Source organism: Agelaius phoeniceus, chromosome 2, assembly GCF_051311805.1.
Source record: "Agelaius phoeniceus isolate bAgePho1 chromosome 2, bAgePho1.hap1, whole genome shotgun sequence".
NCBI lineage: Eukaryota > Metazoa > Chordata > Aves > Passeriformes > Icteridae > Agelaius > Agelaius phoeniceus.
The window spans coordinates 64,751,530-64,771,052 of record NC_135266.1 but is presented as its reverse complement, the minus strand read 5'-3'; the positions used below and the strand labels follow the sequence as shown (position 1 = coordinate 64,771,052).

The following is a 19,523-nucleotide window of genomic DNA, read 5'->3' as shown; positions in this document are numbered from 1 at the left end:
TCTCTTCAGTTTCTGGAGGAGGCTTCTCTGCCCCCTTAATCCTGCCACTGGCTTTGAAAACAGCTGCATCTTTTCTGAGTTATTTTCCTTTTCAATTCCTCATCATCAGCCTTCTCACGGCTTGCTAACACTCTCAGCATTGCCTGTTGCCTCCCTGCTGCCTGGCAGAGCCCTGCCTGGCACAGCCATGCTGCCTGCAACAGGCACAAGCACCAGGGAGAGAGGGCATCAGTCATCTGAGAGGACAAAGGCACAAGACAAAGTGGCACATTGATTTTGACCGAAATTCCAAATGCAGGGAGGTAGATTTGTCAGACCTTGCCACAAAGATGTGCAGCAAACCCAGCCACTGACTGAACAGATTAGCTCTCTAACAGAACAGATTTTTTCATCTGGTGCTAATCTGCTGCTCATTTATAATCTCTGCACAAATCTTTGTGAAGCCTGGAGGGATTTAGAGTCTTTGTGTTTTACAATGGGCTGCAGAAGAATTTCATGATGAATATCTGGGAATGCCATAAACAACTTGGGGTGAATCTTTCAGAAATGCACTTTCAACTTGGGCTGCCAGGACCTAACTGAATGTTGCTGCAGTCTATTTTAAGTTATCTGCTTTTTAAGAAAGCAGATAGAGATCTCCTTAAGCATCATCTGCATTAAGAACTGCCAGCAAGGCTTTGCTGAGGTCAGGACCCAGCAAGCACATCAATGACATCACCATCTCGAGCCCAGATTTTGCCTGCCTTGCTCAACAGGAGTGCAATGGTGTTTGTTTAATTGTATTAAAACCAATGGAACTGATCCAGAGGAAGAAAAATCAGTACAAGAAAAAGTGGCAGAGATTAGTCCTCAGTATCATCATAATAAGTTTTACTTGAGAGGCAAATAGTCAGAAACACACCATTTCAAAAAGGCAAAATGCACAGATTTGATTAAAAATTGAACCTCTTTGAAAAGCGGCTTGTAATGTGTTTACAAAAATAGAAAAGCTGAGTGCTTTGTAACACAAAATATATTAATTCTCAAACATTTTTGCTGGGTGTATAGATTTGTAAGAGATCCTAGTATGCCATAGAAGTTAACTGGATAAAGTACCTTAGGCTGAAGAAAAACAAGTAAAAATCTCATATGAGTAAGGGACTGATTCTCTACACTCCCCCAAAACCCAGACAATAGCATTAAGGACAACCAAATGCTTATGTCACAAAAAGGAAATGAAAAAAATAGAATAAAATATTTTGTAAAATAGGAGACTAGTATTAGATTTGCAGATTAATTAAATCAGTTCATGGCACTTCCCTTGACTGAGTCAATTTTTGCTCTGAAATTGTGTCTTTTTCACCCCTTTCAGAAGAAAATAAATATAATTTTTGTAAAGGGGGCCTGTACACATTCTTGCCTATCATAAGACATAGAACAGTTTGGGTTGGAAGAGACTTTAAAGATTGTATAGCTACAACCCCCCTGCCATGGGCTGGGACACCTTCCACTAGATCAGGTTGCTCAGAGCCCCATCCAACCTGGCCTTGAACACTGCCAGGGATGGGGCATGCACAGCTTCTCTGGGCAGCCTGTGCCTGTGGATGCTTTTCTTGCCTTTCTTCCTCTTTGTGCTCAATTCTGCTCTATCTGCACTATTATGTATAATAACTCAGCAAGATTGAAGGTCTTTTCTCACCTCCATTTTCCTTCCTGCAGACTAGACTGTTCTCTACATAAGTGCCCTTTCTTTGCCCGTTTTTGTCTTTTTGCCTTCTCTGACCTTGCTTTAGCTGCCTTTATTTCTATTCTCCACTTGTACATAACTGAGTCCTCTTGTCCCAGCTCCTTGTGTCAGTTATGGCCACCACCTCTGCTCCTGAAACACATGACACCACTTCTCAACTCAAGATTACAGTTGCCCCATACAGATAAGGACATTGGCCGATTAATTCAGCAAATCAGCTAAAAAAAGAATCCCTCTACCTCCTCATAAGCTGTGATCTGTTAACATTTGCAGTGTTATTTCAAGGATGCCTTAAAAAGCAGCAGTAGGCAGAAAATAGCCACCTCATAAACTGCACAGGGACTCTGGCATGTAAAACAGCAGCAGGTCCTATGCTCAAGTGCTGAGTCTCTGCCTAGGTAAGATATTAATTTTTCTGGTGTCCACCTTCCTCCTGGGTAGGTCTGCATGCTCCATCTCACGCAGAGTGGCTATGAAATCCTGCCAAAATATTATTCTACCTTCCCTACTCTATCCAGAGATGTTATCATAATTTAAAGAAGTCATCTGTGCACTTTCTCCTCTCTGCTCACTATCCTTGCTTCCCAAACATGCATGGCCAAGCCAGTCCAATCAGTTACCAACCTTTCCTGCTTCCCACATTGCATTGCCAGGAGTGCAAGTTGATTAGCACTTCATCTGTCTCTGTGTGGATTACACCCAGAGGCAGCCAAGAATCTGGACAAGACCTATAAATCCAGCAGTGCACTCAGCATACAAGTACATGGTATATTCTTAGCTCCATTATTTACATGTTCTTCCCACTGCTCTGCCAAAAGCTCCCCAGAGCTCCTGCTTCTGGGCTTAGCTCTGGTGAAGCAGTGTGGGTGTCTTCAGATAGGATGCAATTGTGTTCTTAAGCCTTGCCCCTGCTCCAGCCAGCTGAACCCTGTACCTCAGCTGTCATATGGCTGCACCCTTGGAGCAACTTGCCAATGTGTAAAAGCTACTGTGACAAAATAATTCTCAAGGGCTTCTCTGCAAATGAAGGAATAGTTTCTTGGCATTAAACAGATTTATCTTACCCATGAATAACTTTGTTGTCTCTTGAACTGACTTTATCTAAGCCCCCTGATAATTGCATTTGCAAAATGGATTAAGAACATGGATCAATCTGGCTGGCAAGTATCCAAGTCCCTGTCAGGACAAGCAAGAGGTCACATTTCATTAGCTTAAACATGGAGGTATACTCAAACTTCAAACTTTAAACCCTGCCTGCAATTTAACAGGGATGTTAACCTATAATTTTTGGTACAATTATAATTTAAAAAAGGTGCAGTATAAAGTAAACAAAACCATTCTGATGATTACTAATTATCAACTGATATGGAGACTGAAAAGTACTGAGAGGTCATTGTTTAAGTTTATATAACTGGGAAGAAATCAAAGTTATCATCAATGCTGTGGCATGGATAATATTGCTAATAGAAACTCTCTGTGAGAAGTCAAAATGTAGTCTTGTTACTTTCAAAGGTAGATATTATAATTGCTTTAAATTAGAATTAATTAAATTAGTATGAGGAGTTCATGGATCACCAAATCCAGTGTTTCCTATAACCCACGCTCCATCATTTCCTCTCCCTAACTGACCTGCCTTAAATTTGGGTATTAACCTGCTTGCACCTGCTGGCTGTTATGCAGTTAACTATGAATATGTACTAAAACCTATTTATTGGTAGGTTCTTGTTCCTGTATCAAAACAATAATTGAGTAAACCAGCCTTTTCCTGCTCCTGCTGTTTATCATGTGCTCTGTTTTCAAGTCAGAGCTCCCTTCAGACTTACTTTGATTGGGCTTAGGTGACCCTACTCTTCCAGTTTCTCTTTGCAGGACTGTTTCTCCATTCCTCTGCATGTGGGGAGAACCCTTCCCTGTTCCTGCACTTTCTGAGGTCACTTTTCTGGAGTCCAGAGCTGAAGCCAGGTGTGGCCCTTGGGACCCTGTGCAACTTCCTGTGTTTCCTATGGCACAGTCACTCTGGTACCCACCAGAGACTGCAATTTTCTTTTCATGGTCATGTTGCACTGGTGGCTGTAGGGATCTGAGTAACAGGAAATTTTCCCTTTGATTTAACCTTAGAGCTCCACTTCTTATTGTACAGACTTGCTTAAAACCCATACACCAGGACCTAGTTTTCATGATTTTAAAATGGTATAAGTTAGATCCAAAGTCTCTGCTTTCCTTCCACTTTGCATATACTAAACTTCTTTTGCTTCACCAAACTTCCAGAGTGATAAATTCCATTTCTGTAACTTCATTCTCATTTACCATTTTGTCCTCCTGTTCAGAGTGATCATCCTCACCAAAAAGGGAAATGAAAATCAATTGTATTTGCAGGCCATACTTAGGCAGGTTTCTGCTCTTCTCTTTTGGTTCATATGGCTAAAATTCTGATTTTCTTTGCTCAGCAAGTCTCACTTTACCTATGTACTGCCTGACAGTTGTTACTTCTGAAAATTTGCTGGCTTTAAACCAAAAGCCCTATTCAGAAGCCCTATTCTTTTTGTTTGTTTTCACCCCTCCCTTCAATTTGCTTGAAACCAGTGTAAGGTCCCATAAACCAAAGTTACATCACATAGCAGAAACCTCCTGAGAAAGAGCAGGGAAAAGAGAATATAGATGAGTGTGGTTACTGTGTAGAAGTTTGGTGATGACATCTCAGATTCAGTTTGCAGCTTATCTCAGGCTAACACAGATATGCCTAAAGTGCAATCAGTAACCCTGACAAATTGGTGACTTGCTTGCCAGATGAGAAAGGAAGCTGCCCTCCTCAGCCCTTTATAAGTGTTATTCAGCTCTGGCATGGGATTTCTCTGATGGTGGCACCTGCAAAGCAGCATTGAAAGGTTCCAGTACCATCTGGATGTGACTCACCAGAGCATCACCAGAGCAGAGATGCCCTGTGTACCCGGAATTTCAGTCCCAGGAACTACAAATCCAGAGGCACTGTGCTACAGAGGGGCGCACACACCTCTCTGCAAGCTGAGAGGTCTGTATGGTGCAAGGATGGCACCCACAATGTGTCCTCCACAGAAAAAAGGTCAGGCAACTGGACAAGCCACGTGAATGGAATTCACTCCAAAAGAATACCATTTGAAATCTGAACAGCAGCCTTATAAAGGTCAAGGGCTGTGCTCCTTGATTAGAATGTAAGCAGCAATAAAAACCTCTGCAGTGCAAGAATCCACATTAACCTGGCTCTGGATTGCCACAGACACCCCTCTGCAGGGTAGGCAGCTGTTAAGAGTTTGCTGCTAAACCTTTTATCTCCCTTGGCTGTGGTGTAGTGAAGCAGAGCATGCTGATATATTGCCCAGATATGGTGCCTACAGATATCCTAACAAACAAACTCTCAGGATTTGGTTATGAGCACTTGAGGTTAGTTCAAAAAGAGAGTCAGTGGGAATGTCTCTCTTAGGCTACTCTTCAGAACGCATTTCTTTTCCTTCATCACCTCTCTCTTCATCCTGATAATCACTGTGCAGAAAAGAGATGCAGTTTGTCACCCAGTGATGCTAGAAAATAATGAATAAGGACTTCTGCTTGTCTCCCATAAAAGTCTCATAACTGAGGGCTATTTTAAAACTCCCTGTCAGTTCTGTGCCCATACCTCTTATAAAACCACACTCACCAGCTATGATTTCTCCACTCTGGCTCATAATTCCTTCTCTCCTCATTTTTTAAAACTGCTATCTCATCTCACATCACTCTCAGCATAAACTGAGGTTGACTGATATCTGGCTAACATCATTCACTGCTTTTGTGATCAGTTACACAACACAGCAAGGGTTTCAAATTCTTTAATTCTTTTTTCAGCAGTACTGTCCTGGCTCTTGCGCCAAGGATAGAGCAAAAAAAAAAAAAAACCAGCCAGCCAACCAACAAAAGGGCAACTGTCAGTGCAGGGTAAGCTTTCCTGCACAAAACCAAGAAAGTGCTTCTATTTCCCTGTCTACTGAGTTTACCTGCAAAAGAATCCTATTTCCATCATGGTCTTCTGTCTGCCACCTGCCTTCACTGATGGGGCTGCAAGGGTTGGGCAAGAGAGGCACAAGCTGCCCCACATCTCTCACTCTGAACTCCAGCACGGCTGACTCTGTCCTCACTGGAACTTGTCCCTTCGGGAGTTTTTTTAAAGAAAACTGAATGTCTATTTCCATGTTAGAATAGACAGGAAAAACACAGAAGTCTGCTTTTTTCTGACACATTGGTCTTTTCAGTATTAACTCATACAATTTCAAAATGTCCATGAAGTTCTCATTCCTGCAGTATATGGTGAAGCGGATCATTTCTTTCCCGTAGTGCACTGGGCGAATGGCCCACAGAGGAGTCTCTGGAGCCAGAGTGTAAAAGTCTTGGCTGCAAGGCATGTAAGGGAGGAACTTCCCATGCATTAGCTCTGTGTGGTGGTAATGCCAAGGTGGCCGCTGAAAAGTCTCATGGAGCTGCAAGATGGGCTCTTCCCCGTACTCCTCCTGCAGGAACAGAATGACAGCAAGGGCTGGCTGCGAAACACCGGCCTTGAGTGGCTTCCTGCGCTTCCTGGGCACTCGCCTTTCTGAGACCCGAAACAGCTGCAGGTCTGGGTGGATCCAGGCTAGGAGCTTATCAATGGCCTGCTGAAGAGTCTTGGATTCACCTGGGTCTGTGATAATATGGACACTAACAAGGAATGGGTCTTGTATGCCTTCCACAGAAAGTTCACCTGAAATATTAAAAAAAAAAGAAGTCCTTTAAGATTTGCTACCAAGTTACAACACTTAGGTGACCCTTAAAGGAGAAACAGTCTACTCAGTCACAGTGGGCTTTTCTTTTTCTCCAGCTCTCTGAATCTCACTTGTAGCAAACAACAACAAAAAAAGTACAGTGATATAGCAACCAAGAAAATAATCAGGAGGCATAGAAAAATTTCATCAAGCATACCATAAGAGCTGCTGTTTCTCCGAGACAGCATCCAAAAGATGCTAGTCAACGTGCATTTATTTGTTGGAAAAGACCTGTTCCATACAGTTGAAAGGTAGGAAAGACAAAAATACTGGTGTAGAGTGGGGGTGTAAGGGACATTAATGATGTGCAGAATGATAAGGGTGGAAAGTGTTCATCCCACCTTACTTCCATTTTTGCCAACTGGCTCAGGACATGAAAATCACACCATTGAGCTCTATCACCCTGACACTGGAGTTTTACACACAGTTAAATGTTTTATGTCCTGGAGGCAACTATTCTAGTAAGTAAGGCAACGATTGTAGGGAAAGGTAATATCTTTTATTAGACCAACTGATACAGCTGGTAAAAAAAAAAAAAGCAGACAAGCCTTCAGGCATATAGGTCCTTCTTTAGGATAATATAGTACTTGTCCCTACAAATCCTGCACTGTTTATATCTTCAGACTGTAATACTACTGCTTCAAGGTTTTCTTAAGATTAGGGAAGACTTGTAAAGGGAGGAGGAACAAAAAAGTTACACTTACTCAGGGGAAAAAAGAAACCTCTAGTTAACCTTGGCAATGTTCAGAGGGGCTCTATCTCTCGTTTGTCCCTGGAACTTTGAGAGCCCAGCAGAGCAATGGCTGGTTTGAGCGCTAGGGAGAAATTGTTACTTTGTTCTGCTGGAGTTACATGCCAATAAAGAGGCATGGTGATCCAAGGCACTTTAATAAATTAATCAAGTAACCTTGATATTTTTGCTGAAACGGTTCCCCTTGTGTGGTATTCTGAAACCACCTCCGTGTCTGAGACCCTGAGCTTGGGCACAAAGCCTAAATGTGAGAAGCCTTGGAAAGGCTTCCCAAGCTTTTCATTGTGCAGACCACATTTAATAAGGGGATTGTCTCAAAGGCTATTCCCCCCTCCTATTAGCAATCAGTACAAACCTCTCCCTCCTCCCTCCTCCCTCCTGGCATCAGAACAACATTCTTGTGATACTTCACCAATTGCTTTAATGGAAAAGCAGCTTTGTGTGAGTAGTGTATTTTAGTTGTCTTTCAATATAGAATAGCTGCAAGACCCAGAGAAAATTTAGATGCAACTGCACAGCTTTGCAGAGAGGGATGACTGGTAAACACGATGTCAGCCTCAATTTAGAACTGCAGAAAGATATGGCATGCAGAGCAAATAGCAAGCGTGCATCTTGCCTAGGGGAGATAAAGAAAAACCAAGTAAGTAATCAAAAATACAATTACAGCAGAGTTCTTGTATCTCTGCATGAAATGGGTGATGTGGAGTGACTTTGTCAGATGGCTAATGGAAGAAAAAAAATGGAAGCAAAAAGAAAAATGGGGTCAGTATGTGGCAAGAGGCTTTGCTGTGGCAATCATTACTGGTTGGTAATTCTTTGAGATACCCCCTGTGGGGAGTCACAGCGTGGGAGAAAGACAAAAGGGCGCTGGGGGGAGGTCCTCTTGTGGTCCTCTACATTGGACAGCAGAACAGGAAGGAAAACAAATTGCAGAGGACAGTGATCTAATAAAACCTGAAACCTGATAACTACACAGTCATTCATTTTCTAAGGCTGGAATAGAAGATGTTCAGCTTTTTTCTCTCTCTGATTCCTTTGTTACACAAATGCTATCAAAGCCTGCAACAAGTGACAGGCTTGATATTTATGCATATAAATGACTGCAGCTCTGAAAGAAGCCTGGGCACAACAATGTGAAGCACAGAGCCATCATTTCTGTCAGCTTCTTGCTCTGCATTAAAAAAAAAAAATCAATCCCTGAGCACAGCTTTTCTTGCATGGACACTGAATGGCTGAAGCATTTTTCAGAAGTGGAGCCTTGTGGGAGCCAGTGGCAGCATTAGTATTCTGCAGCCATTGCTGCCTGTGCCCATCAGCACCAGATGCTCGCAGAAGCAGCCTCAGAGGCACAGCACAAAGCCAGCCTTAGGAGCCAGAGTTACACAGAGCAGAGCAAATCATCTCTTCTTTTTGAGCTAGCAGCAACTATGTGAGTGCAACAGATCAGTACAGAAGGAGCTTTAGTCCTGTTTTATGTTAGCACAGATGCTTTAACATGTTTCATTATGTGGCTTCTGTGCTTCTAAAATGGCAGCCCTTTCTGTTTGGGTAAGAAAAAGAGAAACTTAAGCAGAAATATGAGGCAAGGACAAACCGTCTCTGAAATGACAACAAGTTGCAAATTGTTTCTATGTTGCTAACAAGTCTTTTTCCTTCATCTGACAAAGAAGGAGGGGAAACAACACCATTTCTCATGACACAGTTCAATTTGCCCCGGGGCAAATTGTTACAGAAGCTAATGAAAGCTCTGCATATGTATTAGCCTTCCTGTGTTACTAGTTAATCCCACAGAAGATATCAAAATGCTGAGGCATCTATTTGAAAATAAGCTTCACAGTTCTCACAGCTATTACATTTTTTCTCTTCCTATGACAGAAGGGGATTAGGTCTCTTTGAGTTAGCAAAGCACTAACTTTGCTAAGAGGTAATTACTACCAGGATTGAAAGAGTATTTTACAATTCTAAACTTTTTACTCTTCTGCTAGGTACTGTTAACCACCCATGAGAGGTTAAAGCAGTCAGTCAGCCCAAATGCTGGGGAGCTGTTACACTTGACCTCTTAAGGCTGGGAGTGGAAGGTGGCCCTGATATTTTATGATTGTACAGGTCCTTCTGTACATATTATTTTTATTTTGTTGCTGATGTGATATTGCTGAGCTGAGATAAAGTCCTGCAAAGCAGAATGGTAGTCCAGCCCTGTGGCTCTTCCTGCCCAGAAACCAGGACATTTTCATCAGTAAGACCATCTGAAAGAAAGAAAGCAGTGGGTCCTGCCAAGTCTGCCTGTGCCAACTACCTCCTTTTGGTGACTTCTCTGAAACTGCAGCTGCCCAGGCTTGGGGACAAACAGGACAAGTGGATTTGGCAGTGCTGGGTTAATGGTTGGACTTGATGATCTTAGAGGTCTGTTCCAACTTAAATAACTTTATGATTCTATGATCTAGTGACACAATTACCCATGGGTGAAGTGGAAAGCAACGGGTTCAGTGGCTGGAGGAGCAGCCACCACCCCTGAGAGGTGCCATAAGGACTCAGGAATTGTTCTTGCTGGCTGGGAAGGCAGGGCTCCTGACCCAGGGCAGGCACACGTGGATGTAAGGTCAGGACAGCAATCCCAGCAGCTGGGCAGCAGCCAGACTCATCTGCAGATATGAAGAACTGGATCTAAAACTCCTCCCTACAGCATGTATGCATTGAACTTTAACCCACACAAGAGGCAAAATGTGCCATGAGTTTTCTTCCACACCACCTGCATAATCCTAGGTTAGAGAAGTCTCCCTTTTTCATTTGCTTTTTGGCCCTAGGTCTCTTGCACACCTTGCTCAAGCAAAACTCTGGCCATGACCTGGCAGTCTGGTCCCTCTTTTACACTGTGACATACCCAGGTGTCATTCCCTCTGGAGGTGCCCTGAACAAAGACCCATTCCTTCTCATGGCAGTGTTCCAACTACTGTTTTATTTCAGGAGAAGTCACCACCTTCAGCAGTCTTGGTGAGATCTGATTCTCCAGGCTTTTCCAGTGAACTAAACTCATCCCATAGCAGAGCTTAGGAAGGATATAAATACCTGTCTCCATGAAATGTCTCTCCTCACCCTATGCTGGTGAAACAAAGGGTGAACCTAAAGACTTCTCAGACTTACCAGGAATTATTTAATGAAGAGTTACCTAGAGGGCCAAGGAAACCTGGTAAGTTTCATAGGATAGGACTGAATTTACAATGAAGTGAGATTTTAGGCAGACTGGTTCCTGGTCCTAGTTTGTGCATGTGAAAGAGCATTTCCGAACTGTGGCAGATAATTTCAATTTTCTAGTCACGTACATTTTCCATTTTCAATCTTCTCTCCTGGAAACACAGAGGAAATATGCAACCTAAAAATACTTGACAAATTCTTTTTTTTTTTCCTGACCAGCAATATTGCATTGAGAATCAGAACACTGGAACACAAACTTCCATTTTTTCCTCTGCAGTATGCTGCTTCATGAGAATCAACACTTGAACCTGTCCTATGCCATACAGACCAGATTCCTCTATTGCTAGAACAAACAGTAAGACTTCAAATTCCATTTGACCAAATTGCATGATGCAGTACCAGAGATGTAAATCAGGCAACAGGAGCAGTTCAGGGTGAATTTGCCAAGCTTCTGAACTGCAACTCCCATCAAGCAGTACTTCATTATCAAGAAATTACTGCTATTAGGAACTAATGAAATAATTCAAAACCAAACATTACAAAATAGCATATTTTTTCACTGTTAATCAATCAAAATATTTCAACTGTGGGAATGTAAAATAATCGCAAACACTGTATAAATAATGTCAGAATAAAAAGGCACTATAATATTTCCAATTAAAATTTCCCAGGATTGCTGTTGCACAGAAAGTATCAGTACTTCCCTACTTCAATCACATTGCAAAACACAAGGAAATGTCAAAACTGTAGCATTTCTCAGTGAACAGGACCTTCACATTTTATCTGAGTCCAAGGCAAGAGTGATCCTTTTAGGTGTACTAATTGAAAGGCTCATGGTCAGACACAAAGTCAGAGGCTGCTTTCACAAACAAGGAGCACTGCTTTATGGGCAGCTGCAACAGAAGCAGTAACTGGACACCTCTGGCAGCAGAACCCACCCCTCGGTCGGTCATGCTTTGATGAATGATGCACCATCAATAATCTTTAGAACAAGCAGGATGTGACAGATTTACCAGCTCCTCCATTCCCTTTCCCTGCTGTTTAATAGCATCTGACAAATGCAGGGCTGCTGGATGATGTGCTTCTCAGCATGCTCTGCTTTGCACACCACCTCAAACTCAGGAAGGATGTTCAGAAGCAAGAAGAAAGGGGATATTCTGCACAGCACCATGCCAAGAGGAGAAACCTCTTTCACACTCCCCTCAGAGCATCATGTTCCTGAGGAACTGCAGTTGAAAGTTCTACAATAAATGTTCTACTCCTCCATCCATGCTAAGGAAGCAAAGACAATGCACAGACCAGCACACAGACAAGCGCAGCAAAATGGTCAGTCTGCTCCTCCAGTAGCTGAAAAACAATTACAAAAAACCTTGAGCAAAAAAGAAAAAAGCTCAAAATTAGGCCCATTATCTCTCTGAAGGAGATAAAAAGCCTTCTCTTGTACATGAATATAAAAAGTCTTACAAGAAGTCATTATTACCCTTAGAGTACAGCACTGCAGCCAGTCCTGAGGGAATGAATCTTGTCAACAGCCAACACTTAATGCCCACAGAGGCCCTGCACGACCAAGCAAAGGCAATGGCAGATCTAAACAAGTGGAACCTTTGCTGTTAGATGGTAAAGTGTCTGCTAAAACTCCCCACTGTGCTTGAGCTCTGGTGAATTTTCATCCCTCCCTCATCAGTTATCTTCTCCTGACCTGCCCAGGGGTAACTTTTCATGATCAATTTAAGCTGCTGTTGAAAGGAGCCATCTCACACCCTTTACCTCTCCATGTACTCCTGCTGCCTTCCCTTCTGCTGGCCTGGGCACTTGCATAGCTACATTTCTTAAGCTGATAATGCAACAATACCTGGTACTCCCTCTTCCATTTGCAGTCAGATGGTCTCTGGTGCCATCTAAGCCCTCTTCAGACCCATGTGACCCTCATCTCCTTCATGGGAATCACAACTTTTGTGGCACAGAGTCCTCCCATGGAAGGTTATGGACCTGATGGATGTCCCTCCAGCACGTGGCTGGCTGTCCTGGGCTCCTTTTGTAGCCCAAGGTGAGAAGCAGAGTCAAACCTCAGATAAGGCCCATCGCTCTCCACTTCCATCTTGGGTGCCTCATCTGTGTGGGCCGCATTATCTTTTTCTAGCACATTATCTTGCTGTACTCCTTGTCCGCAAATGAGAAGTGGTTTTGTGTTAAGTGTTATGGAAGAAAAGCCCTTGAGCTACATGATTATCATGTCTTCCATGACATCCTCCAAAACTTCTTTGACTCCTCTGGTATGGCTGCTGACTGTCCATACCAAAGCAAAGAGTCAGAGTCCCTCTTTAGGTCACAGATCCGTTCTCAGCCCCAGTTTGCCTCATCTCTTCACAGTGCTGCAGATTCCTCACCAATCCCCTCACTAGCTGGCAGCAAAGGAACAGCTCATGCTTGTTATAAAGGGATGTATGTGTTTCCTGTGGGCTGACTGTCCAGCTGCAGGTTAGGAAAAGTGGAAACTTGAACTCCTATTTGTACTTTTTCTCCCTCTTGTCCCAGTGTATTCCATTCAGTTCCAATGAAACCTGTGGGAAGTTAGTGTCTCTGTTAAGATAGATGGCACAAGTTCACATTACATTTCCCTTCAGAAACAGGCTAAAAGAAAGGATGAGAATCCCACATTGTGTTTCTGGATGTGTAATCCCGTGTCCCTGACACTTTCTGCTGGGTGTGTGTATTCCACCCAGGCTTTATGGAGCCTGGAGGCATGTCAAAGCAGAGGCTGTGCTTATTGTGTATTAAGCACCCAATGAAAAAAAGGACTCCCAACTCTGAGAAGACAGTGCATGAGATCTTCATGCAAACAAACTTAGGAACCTACAGTGGGTGCTTTCACACCATGGTTACAAGCAAGCAAACTGCTTGGCAATTCCTTACAAACACGCTGTAAGACAATGATTTTTCTGCCAATGCTCTAGGCTTCTCCATAAGCTCTTTATTTTGGCTGCCTGGTGTTCTCCCTCAAAATATGCTGCTTGAACATTATGTTACATTGTTAGAAATAATCAGAATTTCAATTTAAAAACCCAACAGCCTTATCATCTACTTATCCTCTGGAGAGCACTGAAGTCTTCAATACTCTTCTCAACCACAGATAAGGATCATAGTTCTTGGCAAGAACCCAGACACTGATATTTGGTATAAATACCAGATTCTGTAGAGAGCTGAAATGTGTAATTCAATTACATGTTGTGTGTGTAATTAAATTGCTATGTAAATAAATTACTACATAATAAAACTCCCATCAGCAACCACTAGTAAATCAAAAGCTGTAAAAAACTGCATCCAATGCCATAATTTCCAAAGTCCTCTGATTATAGGCATTGTGTTTTCTTAAAATTCCACTCCTGTGAAAAGCTGAGATTGTCAAAAATGTGTTTTTTATAATAGGGCAGAAAGAGCACTGCCTTCAAAAAAACCCCAAGAAACACTGCACACTTGAGTAGCTAACAAATTCAGTCCAACAATGAGGTCCATACCACACACAATGTACTTTAGTTAACTGAAAGTGTGATTTTATGATGGGCTTAAGACAATTTAAGACTTTACTGTTGGCACTCTTGTCCCTACTATTCTCAGCTAAGTGTTTCCAGTGCTTCCCATGTGTCAGATCTAGATGCAAGTTGAAAGAGCTTGCTGAACTTACTGAAAAGAAACTCTCAGACTTCAGGAATAATAAGGATTGTGTCTTCTGGTGGCAGTCAGAAAACTAGCTTGGCTAAAAATGTTAAATTTCAGAGAGACCTCTTTTAATCAGCCTGTGCTTTTGCACAAATCTTCCCGGTATCACAAAGATGTGGCAGGGAAAGCCAGCCAGAGAGGAGGCAGAAGTCACACCAAAACATCTGCACTGAAGACACGACCAAAGACAATGCGGGATCAAACCCTGGGGCATGGCCGAGCATTGCCACGTTTGTGCCTCTGTAGACAATGAACAATATCAGCATTACAGCAAAGGACCCATTTGGACTTGGCAGGGGTGGAAAACTAGTTTGAATCTCATAATCCTTTCAGCTGACAGCAGTGTGTGGCTGAAAATATCTACCCCCTACCAGCTGATGGAAAAGGGAAGCAGGAATGGAAAGCATGCTTCATTGTCCGTGCTCCATCCTGGTCTCTTATGATGGCAGCCAGGAGTCACCTGGTAAACATTTCACGAACATTTTATAAACTATAGATACAATTATTTTTTTCCCCAAACTATAAATCAACAAATGTTGTAGCAACAAAAACAAGGCATACAGAGGATATCTACTGCTCTAGAATGTGGCATGCACTATTACCAAATGCCCCAGTTTCCACTGAGTGTGCATAAACAAATGGTATTTATTTATTTTTAAAAGTTCAGATGAAAGAAAGTACCCCACGATAATGTGCTATGGCCATGAGGAAACTGACTGTTGGCATTGGCAACATTCAGTAGAAACTGCCTTAATAGCTCCAGCCTTCACAAGTGTTTTGTTATTTGACTCTATGACTCAGATGGCTTTTCCTGTTCTACCCCAACTAGTGCCTCTGAGTCAGGAGTTGCCATGGGACAGATTTATTTTTTTAGCTTCCCTCTTTGGGCTTTAACAATTCAGACAGACATAGCAACAATTTCCAGATAATTCTCATCACTGTACCAGCTGAACTTAGGAGTGCCAAGATCTTTCCTGCAACCCATTTCTCAGGGTTAAAACACCCACTAAATGGCTGCCTAGCTCCTTGTGGTTTTCTGGGACAGCAGCAGTAACACTTCCACAGGGGGAAATTTAACCCACATCACCAAATAATCCAATTTAACTTTCTCTGACATATTTCCTGTAAGATTTTACTACAACTGTACGGCACACAATAGCTCAGTGTCTACCACAGATTTCCTATGCTTCTGAAACATGCTTGGATTATGATAAATGAGGATGCATTTGGTTACATGGTTTTGATTATGACTACGTGGCCATAAAAAAAGGAGCTAGAAAAAAATTACATTGTCATCCATACACATTATTCTAGTCCACTAAACCAGTCCAGTTTTCATCTGCTGTATCTGTATGACAAGGAAAAAAAACCAAAAAACAAAACTGACTGGATGTGGTCATAAAAGAGTATACAAAACAACTGCAAACAATGTTTTGATAACTCTGGTGCAGTAACTGTTTAGGGTCCACTTGCACATCCTTGATACAGAAATCCCAATCTAGCACCAAGCCAGTAGAAAGTAATTAAGCCATGGAACACACAGCTTGGTGCACGCTAAATGATCCCAAAGAGTGGAACTGAACTTTACAAAAACCAGAGATACACAGGTTACTCCAAGACAGACAAACTTTAGCAGGAACCTCAGTCTTTAGAAGGGCAATGCTATGTTTGTGGTCAATATCACTTGGAATGCAAAAATCAAATCTAGGTTTAATTTCAAGTTATGCATTTTCTGTGCATGTCCTTACACAAGGCTGTGCCTCATCTCTAGAGGTGTCTTCCAAGCTCAACTCTCTATGAATCAGCACTGCACTTTTCTATCCTGGATGCAAGCATTTGGTCCTTCAGCACATTGGAATCTGATGACAAGCAGTTACATAAATGTTTTGCACAGCCAAAGACTGCTAGGTGGCATGTACCGGTGACATTTTCCCTCTTCCCCCTGCCAGAGTGGGAATCAGCATTGCATTTTACCCCTGGCATCATAACATGAGCCAGGCAAGATATGCAGAAGATGTATCATGTTTTCCACAGCTTTATTTTCCACAGGAGCTGACACTTCAGATTTCATTACTATATAAAACACCTGAATTTGCAACACTGACAGATGCTGCAGGCTAAGGCTTCACATGATTTGGGTCCAATTTCCTCTTGCATTTTTCCTCATACTTTAATTAGTCTTCGTTTTATAATAACACCTTCTGGAAATGCAGTATGATGCTGGCAAGCCTGTTGTAAATTGTTTTTATAATTGTATTTAATACAGTTTATTGCCAGCCATTGTAAAAGCATCTCTGTTCTCTATGGAAATAAGAAACCATATACTACAGTGTATCTTTGTCTAGCAATAAAAGAATATAATTATAGCCCTACACTCATTAAATTATGTTGTTTGGAGAAACAGACTTAGAAGATACCCAGTCCAGCAGTGCCTGGGTCAGAATCAGCTAGAACTAACCTAACTTAAAGCTGGCAACTATATTATGAAATTCAAGTTTTGTGACAGATTTTTCAAAGCCAAAATCAGACCCACTCCCCTTCCTGCTGCTGGTTAATTTTCATCACCTTTAACAGTTCATTGAAGACAGATTTTGAAATGATACACAAGTAACAGGAAGCCATTTCTCCCTGTGCTTTTGTTACAAGGCATCTTGTGGTGGGTTGGCCCTGGCTGGACACCAGGTGCCCACCGAAACCACACCATCGCTCTCCTCTTCTGTTGGGTAGGGGAGAGAAAATTTAATGAAAGGGTCATGAGTTAAGGACAGGGAGAGATCAATCATCACTTACTGTCATGAGCAAAACAGATTTGATTTTGGGAAATTACTTGAATTTATTACCAATCAGAATCAAAGTAGGATAATAAGAAGTAAAAAATTCTTAAAAACACCTTCCCCCACCCTTCCCTCCTTCCTGGTATTAAATTTATTCCCAATTCTCCACCTCCTTCCCTGCAGTGGCACATAGGGATGGGAAATGGGGGTTACAGTCGGTTCATTGCATCGTTTCTGCTGCTGCTTCCTTCTCAGGGAGAGGAGTCCTTGCCCTGCTCCAGGGTGGGGTCCCTCCCAAGGGAGAGAGTCCTCCATGAACTTCTCCAACATGAGTCCTTCCCACAGGCTGCAGTTCTTCCTAAGCTGCTGATTCAGCGTGGGTTCCTTCTGTGGAGTGCAGGCTTTCAGGAACGGGCTCCAGCACGGGCCCCCATGGGGTCACCAGCCCTGCCAGCAAACCTGCTCCAGCGTGGGCTCCTCTCTTCAAGGCTCTGCAGGGTCTGGCAGGAGCCTGCTCTAGTGAGGGCTTCCCACAGGGTCACAAGCCTGGGGAGCTGATGCAGATGACACTGACAAAAAGTTGACCAAACTGTGACCAAATCCCCAAACAATGATCTGAATTTATACCAGTGTAGGAACAGAATATCAAACAGAGCATTTATTAAAAAGAAACATGTGCAGTAACCCACATATTTTATATCTGCCAAAACAAACCTTCTTGTGTTCAATTTCTAGAACCAGAAAGTGGGTGAAATTCCATGGGCTAGGAACATGGGTATGTGCAACATGGAAATAAAAATTTTAATACCCCAGCTCTCAGGTTTACCACAAAAGTATATGAACACCCTACAAGGACTTGATTATTTCCTAGCTGCTAAAGGAAAGGCAGGGGAGCAGGGGAAGGTGAATTACCAGCTTTCCAACTGCAAAGCAGGTGAGCGACAAGCTCTTTACCTCACTGAGAAGCACAACCTGAACTACAGCATACTACTGGGTTCTACAGTTTGAAATGCTCTAAACTCTTCCAGAAACTTGCATCTTATCCCATAGGGCCATTTTTATATTTAATTTACCAGCTTAGCTGGACCAGCACAAATGTGTATCCAGGCAGTTACCTGACTGTCAGGCTAAAAATGATTAAAGAAAAAAAAAAAAAATCATTCACTTCCACAATTATTTCTAAGACAACCTACTTATATTGGCTCCAAGGCTGACTAGGTGTGGAATACTTCAAATCATAGAATCATTAAGTTTGGAAAATACCTCTGAGATCATTGAATCCAATCATTAACACAGTACTGCCCTGCTCACCACTAAACCACATCCTCAAGTGCCACATCCACACAGTTCCAGGGATGGTGACCCTACCATTTCCCTGGGCAGCCTGTTCCAATGCCTAACCACATTCTCAGTGAATAATTTTTTCCTAATATCTAATATAAACTGCCCCTGGTGCAATTTGAGGCCATTTCCTCTCATCCTTTGTGAATGTTACAAATGACAAAAGTCATGTTTCAAAACATCCATTTCTGGTTTGGGTCTTTCTGAAGAGCCATTTTCATCAATGCAAAAATAAGCAGAAGAGGCAATAAGCGTCTCCATCAAAACTCCTCCTCCCTAGTTGAAAATCATCTCTGAAATGCATAGCTCAAAGCAATCTGAAGATAATTAAAATTATGATGTATGGAGACTGTTGTTTATTGTGCCAGCCAACACTAATTAATTATTTCTTTGTGATTCTGACTGTCTGTATCCATATGCCACTTATGGCCTTTATATTTTGGCATTGTGTACCTCAGGTAAAGGTCCCTTCTGTGGGCATAAAGTGCCTAGCCCAATTCTCTCTCATATAGAATTAGGGATCCCTAATGGAAATTGAACACCGTAATTGAAAAGGTAATAGAAAATACAAGGAAAATGAAGGTTAATACATTTCCTAGATTAATGATGAGCACACCAGTAGGCAAAATATCCCAACAAGACAAAGCACTCTTCTTCCTAAAGAACAAAGGAAAAAGTAACTTCATACACCAGCGTTCAGGTAAAAAAAAAAAAAAAGAAAAAGCATTCCTCTTCACTGAAATCATACTGCTGAACGTTTGAAAGCTGTAATACCTCCAGATGCATCACTCTGCAGACAGGTTTGTGTGACCTTTTTGTTCAACTCAATAAGGCAAGGCCAAGTGGCACACAGTCACCCTGACAACAGCCACAGTGCAGCAGGCACCCGCTGCCTTTCCTTGCCGAAATACACACGCTCTGCAGACTGTGGTACTCTTCCCCAAATTACCTGCTGTACAAAACCACAAGCATTAGATGGATGCTGCCAGCAAAAAGCATTTTTTGGTTGTCTGAAGCTGGGACGCAAGGGCAAAGAACAAAAGAAGTGAGAGGCTGCCCTAAAACCCAAGGTCCAAGCAATCCACAAGGCAGGGCTTTGAACTGCTGAGCAGTACACTGACCACAATAGCTGCTGCCTTGTGCTCAGGGGAAAAAAGTACTAGAAATAGGCACAAAATGATCCTGCCACTGCCATTTAGCAGCCAATGAAGTTTTAC

The 19,523-nt window shown here is 42.4% G+C and overlaps 1 protein-coding gene across 2 annotated transcripts in view; it reads right to left on the bottom strand.

Moving 5' to 3' along the window:
- Positions 1-19,523, bottom strand: part of FAM124A (family with sequence similarity 124 member A) — a 37,181-nt gene that overhangs the window by 4,331 nt on the left and 13,327 nt on the right. For both annotated transcript variants that reach the window (XM_077173714.1, XM_054627755.2), the window contains exon 3: positions 5,731-6,470. In XM_077173714.1, coding sequence (XP_077029829.1) covers positions 5,731-6,470 — 740 coding nt within the window. The remainder of the gene's footprint in view (positions 1-5,730; positions 6,471-19,523) is intronic.